This window comes from Rhipicephalus microplus, chromosome 5 (assembly GCF_043290135.1).
Source record: "Rhipicephalus microplus isolate Deutch F79 chromosome 5, USDA_Rmic, whole genome shotgun sequence".
Taxonomy (NCBI): Eukaryota; Metazoa; Arthropoda; class Arachnida; order Ixodida; family Ixodidae; genus Rhipicephalus; species Rhipicephalus microplus.
The window spans coordinates 14210960-14229387 of NC_134704.1; the positions used below are offsets into that span (position 1 = coordinate 14210960).

Below are 18428 nucleotides of genomic sequence, written 5' to 3' on the forward strand. Positions count from 1 at the left end.
CTTGATGCATCGTGTAGAGTCACTGTGCGGAGAACGAGGAAATGACAGTTGTTGCTCTTGACCTCTAAGCTTCAGCGGATAGGGGAGAGTGGGGCGAAACGCGATATTTCAGCAATTAGCCGCTTCTAACTATTGCACATGCGGTCATAATTGGTTTGTTAATGAACAGCGCGGCATATATGACTTGGAATGAACTGCGACGCAGCTTCTTACACGCATTTTCCAGACGTAAATCTTTAAATAGGCACTAAAGAGAGAAAGAGACCAGAAAAAAAATTTTCCTCGTATCAGTAAGTTACACTTTTACTATTCCACAATCTCCGCTCTTCCCACGAGAAGACGCTTGGTAAGCCAGAAAGCACGCAAAAAAGAAAAAAAAGAAAGGAGCTTTCACATTGAAGTTCCCCCAACAAGCGGCGTGACGTCATAGATTTTTGACGGCGTCTGGTAGGAAACACGTAGTTTCTAATCGCTAAAAATAAAGTACATTGTACTGTGCGCGCGCGCGCGCGTGCGTGTGCGTGTGTGCGAAAGGGGCAATGACGCAATATATCATGTTTCAGGAAATTTAGTTGAGCCAGCGTCGCCTAAGTGCGACGTATTCACTTTGGAACCCTTGACGTCAAGTGGGCAGATTTGGGCGCTGAATTTGAAAATTAAACAATAATTTTCTGATTTAACGAACATATGGTGGCAGAAGGCAGCGATATTAGAGATCAAAGAATACAATTAGTTAATCTAAAATAATTGGATGTTCGTCTTGAGTGTCCCTATGAATTTAGTCGTCAGCTACAAGAAAGTCCGTTCTCTCCAATCGACCAGTCAAACATGCAATTTAATCTATGGGCGGAAAAGGGAGACATTTCTTGAAATAAATAGCGGATAGAAGCAGCGCACCAGGTTGGGCCAAAGTAGGTAATCTTATGGAAACATACATAGCGGTTCCGGTCAAATTTCAACCACGGGCTTTTAACGCAGCAGCCCGATGCACTTGTATGCGCCAAGAGAACAAGTACCCGAATGAGTACCTGTTTTCGCGCAAGATTTAGACGCCAGGCTCGCGTGCCACTATAACTTGAACTACCTCTGCATTGCAAGCTCGGCTGGTATTTTGCTCGTGTACAAAATACTCAACAGACAATAAAAAAGTAAGATATTAAATAAACAACACGGAAACAGTTTCCATTATGCAAATAAGCAAAAAACATGTTTATATTGGACAAGATGAGAAAGAGAACACGAAGAAAAACGGACGTATTAATTCGACGTTTCGGTCCCTTGCACTCTGTTGGTAATTAGGTGCGCCTTTTACTAAATATTGAGAAAAGAAATCCAAAAAAAAAAACACCTTTCGCGACAAGGCGCTCGAAGCCACTCATCGAGGCTCATCATCAATGGCATTCATTATGGTTTTAAGGAGAAGATGTTCTTGAATATCGATCACTGCAACAAGATTCAATATGTTCATGCTCGCCGAGTTAACGGCATCGTTCAAAAGCTTTCGACGACGTAGCGAGGCAAGAAAGTTCAAAATTTTCCAATTAGTCATTTTATATTATTCACCTTTTCTCTTGCAAGGAGATTAGAAAAACTTTTAAAAGAGATATCGAGTTTATTACTTCTCAATGCAATTCACACGTAGTGCCGGAGAAAAACCAAGACCATTAGTGAAGAGTCGCTTCATGCGCGTCCGATATCTTCATTAATAATATCTGGGGTTTTACATCCCGAAGCCCCGAGCTGATTATGAGAGACGCCGCAGTGAAGGACTCCGGAAGCTTCGACCAACTGATGTACTTTAACGTGAGCTGACATCGCACAGGGGCGTCTACCGTTTCAACTCCGTCGAAATGCGACCGCCGCCGCGCGGGATTCGATCGCGCGACCTTCTGGTCAGCGGCAAAGTATATACCGTAAACACCAATATACCGTGGCGGACCGTCCAATATTTTCATTCAACGAGGTGGACGGAGAGAGAACAAGGCAGACAGGCAGGTAGGTTAAGCAATCACGTGCTAGTTTGGCTACACTACGAGGATAGGGAGGGCGAAACAGGGAGTGACATAGAGAATGAAGGAAATACCCGTTGGAGTTTCACGTCCCGAAACCACAATATGATCATTTGACGCCGTCATAGAGGGCCCCGGAAATTTCGACCTCATGAGAGCTTGCAGCCATCCACAGGCTTTAGCACAGCCCCTAGCACTTCACCCCCATCAAAACGCGACCGCCGTCCGTGACCGGGATTCGAACCTGTGACCTTCGGGTCAGCAATCGAGCATCATAACCACCGTGGCGGGTACGAAAGAAAGAAAGAAAGAAAGAAGGAAAGAGAGAAAGAAAGAAAGAAAGAAGGAAAGAAATTGAACGTACGCCAGTATACCTTGCCTTTTGCGTGACGTAACATCAAGCACGGCGAACAGAGACGAGCTTCGTTAATACGCCGTTACTATAGCGAACGCTCCCTGAAAGTGACATCTCCGAAACTAATCGATCGGCGGGGATGTATTCCGTGCCGAAGCACGACTCGGGCCTGTCACTCGGTATGAAAAAAAAAAATCTACGTCGCAAATATTACGCGCGCCAATCACGGGCGACGAGAGTTCTATGTACACGACGCGCGAATGGCGTGACACGTATACCAGAAAAGAGGGTTTATATTCGCCAGTTTGCGCAATGCTGGCGTGAATGTGAATACTGCGGGTATATTATGCTTCCCACGGCAATTATCCCATCGCCCCTGGAAAAGAAGGACTCTCATTGCGAATGCGTGTCTCGCATGCGTGAGCGAAACACATGCAGGGCGACTTGTCGACGAGCCTGTGTGGGGGGGAGGCCGATGCAGGGCCCGATAGAAGGCCTCCACCACACCTCTTGAATTTTCATGTGGCGATTGGTGTATACGCTCACTGCACTCACCGGACTAATAATCTCGGTCCTCTATAGGGCACCGTTCAAGGCGCATTGATTTCTCCGGCTAGAGCGTTTCACTTCGAAGGGGAGAAATCAACTCACGCGCCGAAATCTGGACGGAACGAAGCTTCAGTGAAACGGTATAGTGGCAATGCTTCGTAAATAAAAGCGACGAGTACAAACGTGTGTGCTTGTGTTCAACAGAAGCAATTTGCTATCTCATCCAATGTTTATGGGTGTCAACAGAAAACATACTAATTTTATTGCCACGCAACATTTATGTTTGTGCACCGAAGCTCTGCAATCTACACTGAAATGCAATATTAAAGTATGGCCGATGCAAAGTGTGCGATGTGTATACGCGGCGATGTTACGAAAGGCGGAAATGGTGTATGGAGCTTTTCGAGAAAAACAAGGTGACGGTACGTGTACTCACACGAAAGTACGACATCAATAAAGTCGCTCTGCATTCTCATGCGTGAAAGCAGTACTGTTGGCGTCCTTAGCCATGTCAGCATGCGCACACTCCAGTAATCTCCATGGACATGCGCGCACATGCCATGTGACAATGCGGATATGGTGATTACTGGACCATGGTCCATGGCGATTACCGATCCATGATGATTACTGGACGGTGTGAATTACACGACTGCAAATGCTTGCCGCTGTTCGCGTTTCATTTGACGCCTAAACTGTAGTACATAGCCACTCTTAGCTGAGGACGGGCTCACATACTATGGCGTGCATACACAATAACTATATAAAATTCAAACCAATAAAACAATAAGCTAAATATAGTCCGCTTCTATATTACTAGATTTTTGAATCCGCGTGTGGCATACGTGATTAGTTGAGGTTTTATGCAGCGATATGTTATGTCAGACCAAGCTGAGCTTGATCGAACTATCTTAAACGGACCGGCATTCTGGTGAAAATGAAAACACCGCGAGTTATATCGACAGATTCGACCACTTATTTTCGCGAGCGACGTAGGATTTATATTTTAAATAGCGTGCAAAAGTAACAAAAACATTGCCCACAAAGGGAACTAAGGATCCCTCAAGTCGTCATTACGACTTTTCCCTCCGCCTCCAGCTGCACTGCACTTTGACGAATCAAATCAAATCAATCAATCAATCAATCAATCAATCAATCAATCAATCAATCAATCAATCATTCAATCGATAAATCAATCAATCAATCAATTAAAAAACGGTATGTCACGAGCCTGGCGCAAGAGCCTTGAAACGTGATTATGAAGTCGGTTACTTTGCTGTGCGTAGTCACATAGTCTGATGCTGTCATAGGCGCCATAATTAGTCCTCGAAATTAGAGTATATTGTTGCACAGCTTCGCTCAATTCATTACTGCGTAATCAACGTATGTAACTGCGCGGTAGTAAACACGGACGACAAGAAGATACAAGGACAAGCGCAGACTATCAACTGAAGGTTTATTTTTCACAAACCACATATATATGACTGAAACAGAAACAGAAAACACGAAAATCTACAAAAACTGATGACTTAGCACTTAACAATCGACAAAACGTGAACGTTTGACAAAAGCAGATTCAAGGACCATGTGCGCCACTTGCCAGATACCGTAGCTCTTTATCTAAAAGAGCTAACGACGGTTTGCTGACGCAGTGTTCTGGTTCCCGTGCCATTTTTTCCGCTTCGACGATCATACGGGTATGATCGTCTTTGTGCCTGAACATTACGACCGTGCTTTCGAACTGCGCAAGGCAGCCACACCTACTGATGTGCTGAGCTAAAAAACCCTCATTGCCAGTGCGCACATTGCGTGCGTGCTCGCGCAGGCGCTCATTTAGGCATCTCCCAGTGAACTCCCAGTGAACAACTCGATTCGCTTCCTAGACATGAGACTTTTGTTCAGCGTGAATCACGCATGCTGGATGTATGAGCCTCGCGCTATGAAACCGCTTTTGCCTTTCAAATCAGCGCATAGCAAATTGGTTAAGAGAGGCATAGTGAACACCTGCTTCACTAATGCCCTGGACAGATCATGTTTCCATATGATGGAAACAAGCTTCCAAAATCAAGTTGAGCGTCTGAAAGAAGCTGGCTACCCGGATTCGCTTCTCATTCCTGTGGCAGAAACAATACAAAAGAAGAAAAAGCCCAGAAGCAGAGAGAGCACTAATGACAGAGACAAAAGCAAACGTGACAAAGTCGCGGTAATCCCTTACAAGCACCAGCTATCTCACAAGATAAAAAAGCTCGGTCAGCGCATGGGCGTAAAGGTCGTTTTTTCGGCACCTTACAAGCTCTCTCAGCTAGCCAAAATGACATGTGTAAACAATAGGCCCAAACAAGCTTGCACTGTCAGGCATAAAACCCAGTTTGTCAGATGTGACATGAATGTAGTTTATAGAATTCCGCTATCTTGTGGTGCGTGTTACATCGGGCAGACTGGGAGATGCCTAAATGAGCGCCTGCGCGAGCACGCACGCAATGTGCGCACTGGCAATGAGGGTTTTTTAGCTCAGCACATCAGTAGGTGTGGCTGCCTTGCGCAGTTCGAAAGCACGGTCGTAATGTTCAGGCACAAAGACGATCATACCCGTATGATCGTCGAAGCGGAAAAAATGGCACGGGAACCAGAACACTGCGTCAGCAAACCGTCGTTAGCTCTTTTAGATAAAGAGCTACGGTATCTGGCAAGTGGCGCACATGGTCCTTGAATCTGCTTTTGTCAAACGTTCACGTTTTGTCGATTGTTAAGTGCTAAGTCATCAGTTTTTGTAGATTTTCGTGTTTTCTGTTTCTGTTTCAGTCATATATATGTGGTTTGTGAAAAATAAACCTTCAGTTGATAGTCTGCGCTTGTCCTTGTATCTTCTTGTCGTCCGTGTTTACTACCGCGCAGTTACATACGTTGATCATGAATCACCAACTCGCCCAATCGTCCACCTTCATTACTGCGGGCGACGCGTAAATGTTAGGGAAGACCCACTTTGTAAATAACAAGTTCAATATGTAATATACATCAGAAAGAATATGATAGCAACCGATACGATAGTTAATTGCTGAAATATCATCAATTATACGGTTTAGATTACTGTCTTCTTTCTGGGCTTCTGCCATAATGCTTTCAACTTGGCAGAGTTCTAGGAAAGACGGTGACGAAAAACTGCTACCTATGTTGGCGCAGACGTATTCAGGATACCTCAGACACTGTTTTGGGGTTTCAAAGGTATTTATGTCACAATATGCAGATTTGTTCGCGTCATTTTTATAGGACACCAATGCCGAATGAATTTCGTCTCATCTGTCCACCTAACTTTCCGCCTCTTCCTCAAGCACCTCCTCTCTCTTGGAATACAGTTTGTAACTGGTAAAGACTAGCGATTGTCCTGCATTCGCTCTACATGCTTCGCCCATGACCACGGAACAATGATGGTTTACGAGGAGGGTTCAACTTAAACTGATGACGACGCACCGAGTCACGGGAAAAAAAAATTATAGGAGCAAACCTCAAGTGTTCGTGAATACCCAAGTTTTTACATGCAATTGGCCCAGAGGTAGGGTGCCCTTATCGAAGCAAAGAAAGTGCGGAGTGATTGACCACACGTTGTCCGGTTTGCTACCCTACATGTGGAAAGCGAACGAGGAGGAGGGTTAGAACCAACGTGCCAGTCGAGAAAGCTCGGAAGATACACGACTCTGCATTACACGGAACGTATACTGGCAGCGTTCCGGGTTGATGGGGAATTCTAAACGAGCGTCGTTGAATCAGAATTATATGCTGGTCTAGACCTGAATGGCAGCTGAGGGAGCCCATTCCTCCAACTGACTTTCAGCGTTTTAAACCACTGCGTGATAACTGACCGGCGCAGACAAGCTTAGCTCCGCCATTATTTCTGACAACCACGACCTTTGGACGTTGGTTAAGAAGTAGCTAACCGGAATGCACACACACAAAAAAGAGGGATTGCGCTTACAGGAAAAAAGTGAACTAGCGTAACACGAAAAATGCTTAGAATAGCGGTACCTTTACGAGAGCCACCTTTGCACACTAAACACCGAGAACGCTCATTACAAAAGAAATAGGACGACACTCAATGGAGCGGACAGAGGCCCGCTTTACGATTTCCTGCAACACGTCATTATGACGGTTCCGTATATCACTGTTTAGCTACCAAGAAACGTGCGCGAATACACACGTGCGCGAGTACAGTTGCTGACGCGCAGCAGAGAACAAAATGGCGGAAGATGTTCCAATAAAAAAATTGATCCGAATCTACATGTTACACTGTAAATGTCGTCGAAAGACGATAGTCTTGCGTCTGGAGAGAGTGAACAAAACGTTTATTTGATGTTCTGCGCAAGAAAATCGGTGAGTGGTATTCTGCAGGCGCTGCGTTAGAGTGCCTCGAGCGTGTGGCGGAGGCAAACGAGCGCAACTAGGCACGTTAGACACAAATGCCATCTGGCATTTATCTTCGAAAACGAAGGCATGCGCGACCGCGGAGAAAGATGCGCGCCAGTCACGGAGGTGATAAGGTGTAGAATGGAAAGCGACGGGCAGGTGCCACCACCGTGACGTCGTAGCAAAGCGTTGGAAACACCTTTTTGAGCATCGCGTTGCACTGTCAGCGCAGCGCGATTAAACGCTACATAGAGTTACTTGTGTGTGCCTCTTCTAGTATAAAGGCAGACATAGAAAACATCGAAGCGTTGTTGTGGCGCCTATGATATGCGCAATAATTGCTTTTTAATTGACAATTGCACAAATATGGACGCTAAACCTTGAGCAATATTCGTGGGCGCTGCGGATGTAATTGGCCGTTTGGTGCCGTTTGAGGTATCGTTAGGGCGGGCAAACAGACAAATGTACAGACAGACAGACAGACAGACAGACAGACAGACAGACAGACAGACAGACAGACAGACAGACAGACAGACAGACAGACAAAAATTTTTCCGTCAAAGGTCCCCAAGAAAGACTATCGTATTTAATAATCTCGGAACGTGGGATACTTTTTTAGTTTTTCTGCACTTCCAGGCCTGACAAGCGCTTTTCCATTTTTTTTCTTTTCTTGTAACACGCCAGAATCAGGTTGCCAGGCATGACAAGTTATGTTAAGGCCCCTCTAAATCATGACATAGTCATGACAAGGCATAGTCGACCGCCGCCACCGCTACGGCGGCTTGTACCAGCTACCACGCACATTGATTCAAAAAAAAAAAAAAAACGAGGATCGAACGGAACCGGAATCCAGGCCCTCTGCGTGGCATTCTACCGCAGAGCCACGCCAGTGTTTGGACATCCATCGCGAAAAGAAGCTTCACGTTGAACAAGGAAGCGTGTCAACTGATGTCATATAGTGTAGTAGAGCCTGAACTTCACCTTCAATAGTAGAACGTGATAGTCATCGGTCAGCGTTGGCATCGACCTCTCAACCACTATAGCTTGCCTTCGCCTCTAGGTGGACGCCTGGCCCGTGTTGAAAAGAAAGGAACGCCTGTGCACAAACATTAGCCATTTTAAACTATCCAAGAATGACGGCTGCAAGTGCAGTTGCGAAGTACCTATTGCGTCATAATTATTCGCTTTGCGAGTGCACGAAGTACCCACTTCATGGTCGTAATGCAGTATGCGCCATTGCGCAGCTGGACAATTTCTTGATGCTGTTGCTGGCAATGATGATTAATATATCAGTTTGCAATGCAATTGGTGGGCCTTCACCCTAACCATTCGTTGTTCAATTCACATGATTTGACGCCTGGTGCGGTGTAACGCTTCTGCCAAACAATAAGTAGGCTCCTCGTACTACCCGAAATTCTTATACAGTCTTTTTCCCGAAGCAATTTCAAGCACGAGCCTGACGCTGTAGTAGAACACCTACTTGTCACGTGAAAGTTGTGGTTTCGATTCCCACTCGAGTCAAGTATTACTTATTTGCCCTTGAATTTTGGCTCACAGACAACGCTGTTTTTTTCGCTCCCAACCAACGACGCTGACGCCAGACCAGCTCATAAACAAGGTAACAAATATATGTGTCACACAACGCGAATTGCGTAACAAGCCGACAGCTAAAAAATTTCCACTCATTACAAACGGCTCAGCCATTGATCGTCTTCAGGCACAGCATCAACAAAATGCACATTTATGCTTTAGAGATGCTTAGCGGGTACCTCGCTCCTCCAAAGAATGATGAATAATAATAACACAGTGCATATTTCTCTGTCTTGTCAAAATTATGACGATTTGTGGCATAGAGGGTATTTGCTGCTGTGGTTTTCGCTTCAGGAGACTTGACAAGTGAAAGGCCACTCATCCATGCTTTCGTCGTGTTCGTGTGTCACACAGGACATGTTTGTTTCCTTTTTCTGAATTTCTCGGAATTAATCCTTCTTGCCCAGATTATGTTAGCAGAAGCTATACGGCATTTTTCGCGCAAACTCTAGGCATTCTGAAGCGAATACCACAAATTGTGCGGCGTTTTCCTTCGACCGAAACTTTGCCCCATTGAGAGACAACTATTGCCTAAGCTTTGTCGAACAATGCGTTCTTCGCGACCTTCCCAGTGCACAAAAAAAAAAAAAAGCGGTTACTCAGGGAAAAACAAAAAGAAAAAATATCGAGGACGTCTTACGTACGTACAGTTGCGAAGTCCCACGGTATTTTGAATGCGACGATGGTTACAGGAAAAAAATCGCGCACGTCAGTGGAATATGAGCGTGAGAAATATCGCCGACGCAATAGCGCCGCATGCACCGCATACTGCAGTCTCTACGCTGAAGTTCTATGTGCGAAACAAAGTAAAAGTTCGTGAATGTTAAAAGTCACATAAAAAATCAACTAACATTGAAGATTCTATGGCTGAACAACTGGAAAAGGGACAGAAAAAGAGATACACAGACAGACATAACGACAGACAGAAAGAAAATTTTATCAATGCTGGAAAGCTCCTAGTGTGACGAGTAACGAGAAGATTTTCTAGGCGGCGTTGGAGAGATAAAGACAAGGGCAAAGATTTCTTTTTTTTTCTCTTCCTCATAGAAGAATGAAAACTATGCACCTCATGGTACACAGCTTACGTAAAAGGCTTGGTATACGGCTTAATATACGGCTAAAATGCACCTGAGGTATACGGCTGTGACCACACCCCACTTGTTAACCATCTTAAAATGGGCACCAAGGAGCCCAATCGTCCTGTTTGCTTGGTCGACACTTAGATTACTAAAAGTAATTTTGTTGACTGTCAATATTCTTGGCAAGTAACCCCGAAAACCCACATTGCTACAAAAATCAGCGGAGACAAAAAGTTCATTATTTCGGTTGATCATATACGTAGAAACATTGCTCTTTCAAGCTCCTACGGAATCCGTTCTCTTTTTTTTTTTCGACGACACGTGACAACTTACCCAAGATACTCAGCGAGAAAGTGCTCTGACCTACAGCTCGTATCGTAACAGGACACGGACGCATTCCAACGTCATCTTGTTGTAATTTTGCATGCCGCATTTGTCGCACCTAACTCGGCGCAGCACAATGGCTGCTCCCATCTCACTTTCCCCATCGTTCACTTTCCTTATCGGAGGGTATTTATGCAGTGGGAGACTGGGCAAGTGAGCCTGTTCTCACATGGCACTTGATATTCCTGCACCCTCGCGAACGAGTTGAATCGAAAGCATTCCCCAGTTGTTGGCAGCTCAGAAACCCTGCTGAAACAGCTGCTACTGGCACTTCGGCGTCGGCTTACAGCACGTTACTAAGGACTACCAGGAATAGACGTCATGTCTTCGCAGGCGTCACACGTGACCTCACCATGGACATTTGTGAAGCTCTACAATTACTTCTGGTCCCGAAGGGATCCTCGAACAGATGGATACGGCGGCATAGCGGACTCCAAATTCGTGCTTCCACTTCTAGTGGCCTACGTGTACTTCGTCAAGGTCGGCGGCCCAAATTGGATGAAGGACCGCAAGCCGTTCAACCTAAAGTGGGCCGTCCTGACGTACAACGCGTTGACGGTTCTCGCCAACGCATACTACGCGGTGCGGGTGTTTCAGGTGGCGTACCTGTCGGGTCACTACAGCTGGATATGCCAGGGGATCAACTACGACAACCCGAGCGATCGGGACACGGAGATTATCCGCCTAGTTTGGTGCTACTGCCTGGTCAGAGTCGCCGACTTCCTGGACACCGTGTTCTTCGTGTTGCGCAAGAAGACCTCGCAGATCACGTTCCTGCACGTGTCCCACCACGCGTTCATAGTGTTCAGCGGGTGGTTCTACATGAACTTCGGCACCGACGGGCAGCCCGTCATCGGAGTGAGCGTCAACGCCCTCGTGCACGTCATCATGTACTCGTACTACTTCCGAGCTAACAAGAATTATGATCGTCACGAACCGGTACGCACTCGTTTCCTTCTCTTTAACTTCTTCAGTCCCTCAACACATGCACCGATTTGTTCGGCGTGGAACACCCAAAACTACGACAAGTACGCGAGTGTGTTACATGACTAAACATCTCGTAACATCCCGAAATAAGAAACGGGACTGAAATCCCGTAACATCCCCGTAATTACTAGTCACGTAATAAGTAACGTGACTGACAATCACATGACATCGCGTAAGCAGTCACGTGACTTGAATTCTGTCGCATGTACCCGCGTGGCTAAAATCCCACAGCATCGTGTAAGAGCTAGCCACGTGGTACGGTCCCGTCATAAACCACGTAAAAGCTGTAGTCGCGTGACTTGAATCACAGAGTCACGTAACGGGTAGTGACGCGACATATCTAGACAAGTCTAGCCAATTCTGGCCATACTCAGCACGATTCGAAAAAAAAAACCTAGCATCTGTAGTAATGGCTTGGGATTACTAGTAAAACTGAGAAAGGTTGAACGCTACCTCCGCTGATGGTTCCAGCCTCGCGCCACCATATTGCAAGTTGCCCACTTTTTTTTTTCGTTATGTTAAGCACGAAAACTTCGGTCCGTAAAAATAACCTAAAAAATAGCCGAATACTGGGCAGTCACCGCTGCATACATGAGTCATAGTCGTTTAATTGCACGTGGAAACTTAATTCATCAACGTTATGACTTGTTTGTTTATGACACCAAAATACAGGACATCTGAATGAAGCAGGAGTCAAGTTTCAAGAAATAAAACACTGTCAGTGCATCGAACACACATTATGACATACAACATGACTTCAAGCCTTCATATGCTCACAATAAACAAAGTACGTCGTACAAGTTAAAAAAAATCCTCATGCACAAAGAATTTTTCAATGTACACAATTAAGTTTAACGAACTGTTGACAGTTGCCATTATTGCTCTGTTTATTATTAATGAACATAGCCATAATATATGTGCGTGTATAGAAACCTATCCGTACGGAATCTATCCACGGTAGTCTATGTGACCATTCTTTATGTACTGGACCTTAGACTGCTCATAATCTATGCGCGAAATATCGTATATTGTGGGCACTATTCATACTGTTAGCACTATTCATATTATTCGCCTTCTAACCTGTAAATACTCATCATCACCGCTTGGGTCTCGGCAGACGGGCGTTGGCTCAAGTGTGAATAAAGAAGAGTTTTGGAGGCTTGAACGCTGTCTCTCAAGTGGTGGAGGTGCTTTCCGGTGACGACGAGTCCTCTCGCTCTAACGTTGCCTCTAAGCATTTCACTCCAATACACCCCTGGAGCTCCGTTCCGATCACCGTTTGCCCCAACCGACCTCGGCAATGTCACAAGACATTGCCGAGGTCGGGCCTCTTCCGCAGCAGCTCTCACGTCTGCCCCGACAGCACCACCTTCCTGCTTGATCACCACGCCGCAGACGGATTCCCCGGTATTTGCCGGCCTTCGTGGTGACGACGTCGACGACTGGTTGCAGGAGTACGACGGCGCGAGTGCCCTCACCCACTGAGATGAATATGCGAAGCTCACGCGCGTCTTATTTTACCTGACCGGTGTCGCAAAAACTTGGTTATTTAATCACGAGCTCGACTTTCTGGATAGGGCCTCATTTAAACACCAGCTACGACAGATTTTCGCGAACGCTTCCATTCACTCAGACATTGCGAAGACGAAGCCAGCGGAGCGTGTCCAGCAAAACGGCGAGTCGTACACGTCCTATATTGAAGATGTCCTTGCCCTTTGTCGTCGAGTGAACAACTCAAATACGGAGACCGGCAAGGTGCGCCATCTTCTCAAAAGCATTGGTTCTGCGGCATTCAACGCGCTTGCGGTACAGAACCACGATACTGTCTCCCAAATTGTCGCAACATGCGCCTTGATGAGCTCCATCTGCTACCTCTGCAACCTGACACGTTTCATCTCAGCGCACCCTCTGACAGCGAGCCACATGTATTGATCCGCACCGTCATACGAGAGGAACTGCAGGCACAAGCTGTAGCTTCGCCTTTTGAGCTCCGCACGCCGTAGCCCGGCAGCAGCCTCCTCCGCAACATCACCAGGAATGAACTTGTTGCCATGAGGTCTACCGAAGTACACCACACGTCTCCAATTCCCACACCCCACACGTCTTCAATTCACACACGTCCCCACACGTCTCCAATTCAGGCGTCGATGCCTGCTCTCTCAGCGCGACCGTCACTTCCTCCTCCCGATTCCTGGCGGCCACCTCGACCTGTATGCTATTATTGTGGGATACGTGGTCATATTTCCCGCTTTTGCCGACGCCGCCAACAGGGCGAAAGGCGGGGTTACGACCAACATGAAAGAGGCGAGATGCCTGGTTCTATACCACGAAACAGTCAACCCTACCCACGGTATGAACACCGCTCGCCATCCCAGCAGAGCTTCGAAGAAGCCGATTCTTCTCGTTTCCCGCGTCACCGCTCCCCGTCACCGATGCGCCGCTCCTGTTCGCCTCGACGACCAGCTACCTCGACCCCGGGCCACCGCCCGAAAAACTAAGAAGTGCAGCTTTGAGAGGGAAAGGTGCATGTTTCAGGACAAGCCAAACTCCTCCGCAGCGGCAATCAAACGTCCTGTTAATATGTATTGAAGGTGTTTGAACTGAAGCATTGGTAGACACAGGTGCAGCGATTTCCGTCATTAATACTGAACTGTGCTGTGTTCTCGGTTGCTCAAAGTGAAGACGCCGTATACTGCATGGACCTCCTCTTCGGTGTGCCAAAGCAGTACTTATTTGGCCCGTCGGTGTGTGCACAGCGAGAGTTTTTATTGATGGCGTCCTTAATCATATTCCGTTTCTCGTGCTGTCCTCGTGTCCACACGCACTTGTATTGGGATGGGACTTCTTTTCTTCAGCGTCGGCGGCAATATCTTGCCATCAGCGGGTAGTTCGTATGACGTCTACGAAATTTTCATCTGATCACGATAATCGCCAAATGCATTTCGCCAGAGCGGCCTATTGTCCCATTCCACCTACCAACGAGAATGTATTGACGTTAACATCCAATACGATCATTATTGGTGATGTGTTCCTCGCTCTATGTGATCGCTCGATATATGGTGGAATCGTTATTGCACCTAGCTTGGTCAGGTTTAGTGACAACCGAGAGTTGATCACTGCCCGTAACCATACATCTTCACCACTTCTTCTGCCTCAAAGTACCCAGTTGGCCTGTTTTGCTGACACCGAACCTCTTGCCCTAATGACCCTTCATAAAGGTGTACCAGTGTCGCCTATTGCAAACGAAGACCATGCGACGACCACTGCTTTAATTGTAGTAGTAGTAGAAGTAGTACTTTATTTACAGTAAGCCGGATATAGAGCTCACTGCAGGGGCAAAGGGCTAAAGGCGAACAGCCTGACAAAGGCCCTTGTCCCTCCGCAGTCAGTGACAGTGCATTGCTACCATAAATCCTGATCTTCCGGCGGCACAAAAGGAGGATCTTTTGGCGCTACTTCGAAAACACAGCGCTTCTTTCTACGTCCACGAAAACCTTCTCGGGCGCACGTCCGTCGCAAAGCACCGTATCGAAACAGATGGTAATTCCATTGTACGCCGCCGACCATACCGCGTGTCTGCCGCGGAGCGCAAAATCATCGAGGACAACGTTAATAACAAGCTGAAACGTGACATAATTCGGCCATCGTCAAGTTCTTGGTCGTCGCCCGTTGTGCTGGTCCGGAAGAAGGACGGCTCGGTACGATTTCGCGTTGATTATTGAGCACTAAATAATATCACGCGCAAAGATGTATATCCGATGCCACGAATTGACGATGTGCTTGACTCCCTCCAGGGCACTGAATATTTCTCAAGCCTCGATCTCCGCTCAATGTATTGGCAAAAAGCTATGCATGAAGCGGATAAGGACAAGACAGCATTTGCAACACACGATATCCTCTATAAGTTCAACGTAATACCCTTCGGTTTATGCAACGCTCCGGCAACGTTTGAGCGTATGATAGACACCATTCTTCGTGGCCTTCAGCGGAAAACCTGTTTATGTTGCCTGGATGATATCGTCGTTTTTTCTTCCACTTTTCGGCAGCATCTTGAGCAGCTAGACGAAGTTCTGACGTGTCTTTCTAACGCTGGGCTGCAACTTAATGCAAAAAAAAATCGTTTTTGCCCGCAAAAACATCATAGTGTTAAGTCACCTTATAAGTAAAGATGGCGTTCGACCAGATCCTGACAAGGTGAAGGCTGTGACACATTTCCCTCGGCCGAAAATCCGAAGCAACTACGAAGTTTTGTGAGTCTTGCCTCTTATTTCCGCCGCTTAATTAGCGGCTTCGCCTCCATTGCATCGCCACTACACAAGCTTCTGACGCCTGGAACAGCCTTCTCTTGGACAACCGTTTGTGACATCACTTTTAACACCCTCAAGGCAGCGCTGACATCTGACCCCGTCCTCTGTCACTTGGACGAGCATGCCCCTGCCTGCCTGCACACCGACGCTAGCAGATCGGTGCTGTCCTCGTACAGCGTGACACAGCTGGTCGCGGAAGAGTAATCGCCTACGCCAGCCGCGCACCCACGGATCCCGAACGAAACTACTCGATCACTAAACAGGAATGTCTGGCTGTGGTTTGGGCCGTACAGAAATTCAGCCCATATCTTTACAGACGCCAATTTACCGTAATAATGAACCATCACACGTTGTGCTGGTTGTCATCGTTAAAGAACTTATCCGGACGCCTCAGTCGCTGGGTATAGTTCGTCTACAAGAATACACATTTGATGTCGTATACAAATCGGGAAAAAACACCAAGACGCCGACGCCCTTTCTTGTTGCCCTCTTCTGCTACCATCTAGTCCGAGCAAGTCTCTTCATGTCTCGTCACATCACGATGAGGCATCGCATCAACTAACGTTATCGGAACTCACCCTTGCAGCGCCACTGTCTTCCACTCGATACACTCTGCTGTCCCCCTGTCAACAGCAAGATTCCTACTGAAAACGCGTTGTTGAAGGCCTCTGCAGCAAGTCTACACCACCTAACGCCAGGCTGCGCCGACAGCTCAGGCGATTCAAGATTGAAAGTAACGTTCTACACCGATACGTTTTCAATGATGATGGGCACCATTGGCTTCCCGTTCTTCCACGCTCGCTGCGTGCGCAAGTCCTTGAGGCCTTTCATGACGACACAACAGCTAGTAACTTGGGACTTAACAAAACGTACAACCATGAAGAATCGCTTCTTCTGGCCTCACCTCTCCACCTCTGTGGCGAAATACGTCTCTTCTTGCGCACTATTCCAACGGCGCAAGCGACCAGTTTCACCTCCTGCAGTTTTTTTTTTTTTTGCAACCAATGACATGTCCACAGGAACCTTTTGATGTGATTGGAATAGACCTGGTCGGACCTCTTCCAGTAACAGCTGCAGGATATCGATAGATCGTGACAGCCGTTTACCACCTCACGCGGTACGCGGAGACTGCTCCTCTACGCTTCAGTTCAGCGTCTAACGTGACAACCTTCTTTCTCGAAGTCATTGTTTTGCGTCAAGGTGCACCTAGCGTCCTTTTAAGCAATCGCGGAAAGACTTTCCCATCGACAGTAGTTGAAGAGATGCTTAAAAATTGCGGCACAATTCACAAGATCACATAAGCATACCACCCTCAGACGAGCGGTATCACAGAGCGCTTCCACCGCACACTAATTGAAATAATAACCATGTATATTGGGCCAGATCATGACAAATGAGACACAATTTTACCATTTGTGACGTTCCCTCAAAACACCGTTATCCAACGCACTGCTGGGTACTCACCCTTCTATACTTTGTTTACGGTCGTTCGGCAACATTCACGACCGACGCTTCCTTCTTCTGCACACCGACCGTCACTTCGACTACATCCGACCAGCTTGTTTCGAGAGTTCAAAACTGTCGGCAACTTGTTCGACTAAATACCGAAACCAGTAAATACGATCACAAGCAGCGGTACGACATCTCTCATCGTGACGTCTCTTTCCGTCCGGGCGACGAAGTCCTCCTTTGGACGCCTACTAGTGTTCCAGGATTGTGTGAAAAGTTTCAGTCGCGATTCCTTGGTCCTTACATAATTAACGAACAGACACCCCCTGTGAACTATCGTATCTCTACCACTGACGTTTCTCCCAATCGTCGCTACCGTGGTTCGGAGATAGCCCGTGCATGTTTCCCGTCTAAAGCCTTTTGTGCGACGTCTCTCACAATTCTAAGTCGCGGCCAGGTTGGCCGCTTCGTGACGCGGGGCAATTAGTGTGAGCACTATTCATACTGTTAGCACTATTCATATTAGTCGCCTTTTCACCTGTAAATACTCTTCATCACCACTTGGGTCTAGACAGAGGGGCTTTGCCTCAAGTGTGAATAAAGAAGAGTTTTGAAGGTTGTAACGTTGTCTCTCAATACGTACACACAGCCGTCAACGTCAACACACGTAACACGAACCCTCCGCAGCTTGGCATGGACGGGTCTGACTGATGCCAGCCGCGAAGTTATGGGCGCTGTTGCCGATATGATATATACGTCGGTATATGCTTGGACAGTACGTCGGCATGTATCGGTAACACCCATCTCGGCAACAACACAGAAAGGTACACGAAGCTGGCTTCAATCAAGGCCTTTCAGGCCACGCTGCGGTGCGTTCGAGGCAAGTGAATACTGACAAGGTTTTCAGGCAACCCGAAAGGGAGATTTCTCGTATCCACGGTGTGCACTATCAATGCTCTGGACACGCCGGAGCTAAAAAAAAAAAAAAAGAAAACCACGTTTCCTCATCCAGCGTTTGCAAGCCAGCCCGAACTCAATGGACGCCACCACGACAAGTCCACCTAGTTCATTGGTTTTGCGTCTATTGCATGCATCCTGAACCGCAGGAATCGCTTCGTCGTTTTTTTTTACGTGAACTTCGTGCGACTGATAGCAAAATGACAGTTGTTGCGTGTTGACAGTGTTGACAGGTGTGGCGAATTACAGACTTCCCATGACGTCATACTTGTGTTGACACGCCGCTGCGAAGCCACCCCCTCAATACCGAAACAGGAACCGCTGTTTTAAGGTAGCGGTATTGAAAATACATTCAATGCAAACCCGA

General features: G+C 47.0%; 2 protein-coding genes across 5 annotated transcripts in view; one reads left to right on the plus strand and one right to left on the minus strand.

Moving 5' to 3' along the window:
* The window catches only part of LOC119174972 (uncharacterized), a 267896-nt gene that overhangs the window by 41077 nt on the left and 208391 nt on the right, over positions 1-18428 (minus strand). The window lies entirely within an intron of this gene.
* Positions 9183-17502, plus strand: LOC142817673 (very long chain fatty acid elongase 4-like). Its single transcript, XM_075894882.1, has one exon. It carries the CDS (start codon positions 10683-10685, stop codon positions 11412-11414), a length of 732 nt encoding a protein of 243 aa, XP_075750997.1. The 5' UTR covers positions 9183-10682; the 3' UTR covers positions 11415-17502.

Coding starts and splice junctions, on each gene's coding strand:
- LOC142817673 (XM_075894882.1), top strand. CDS start 10,683: ATGTCTTCGCAGGCGTCACACGTGACCTCACCATGGACATTTGTGAAG.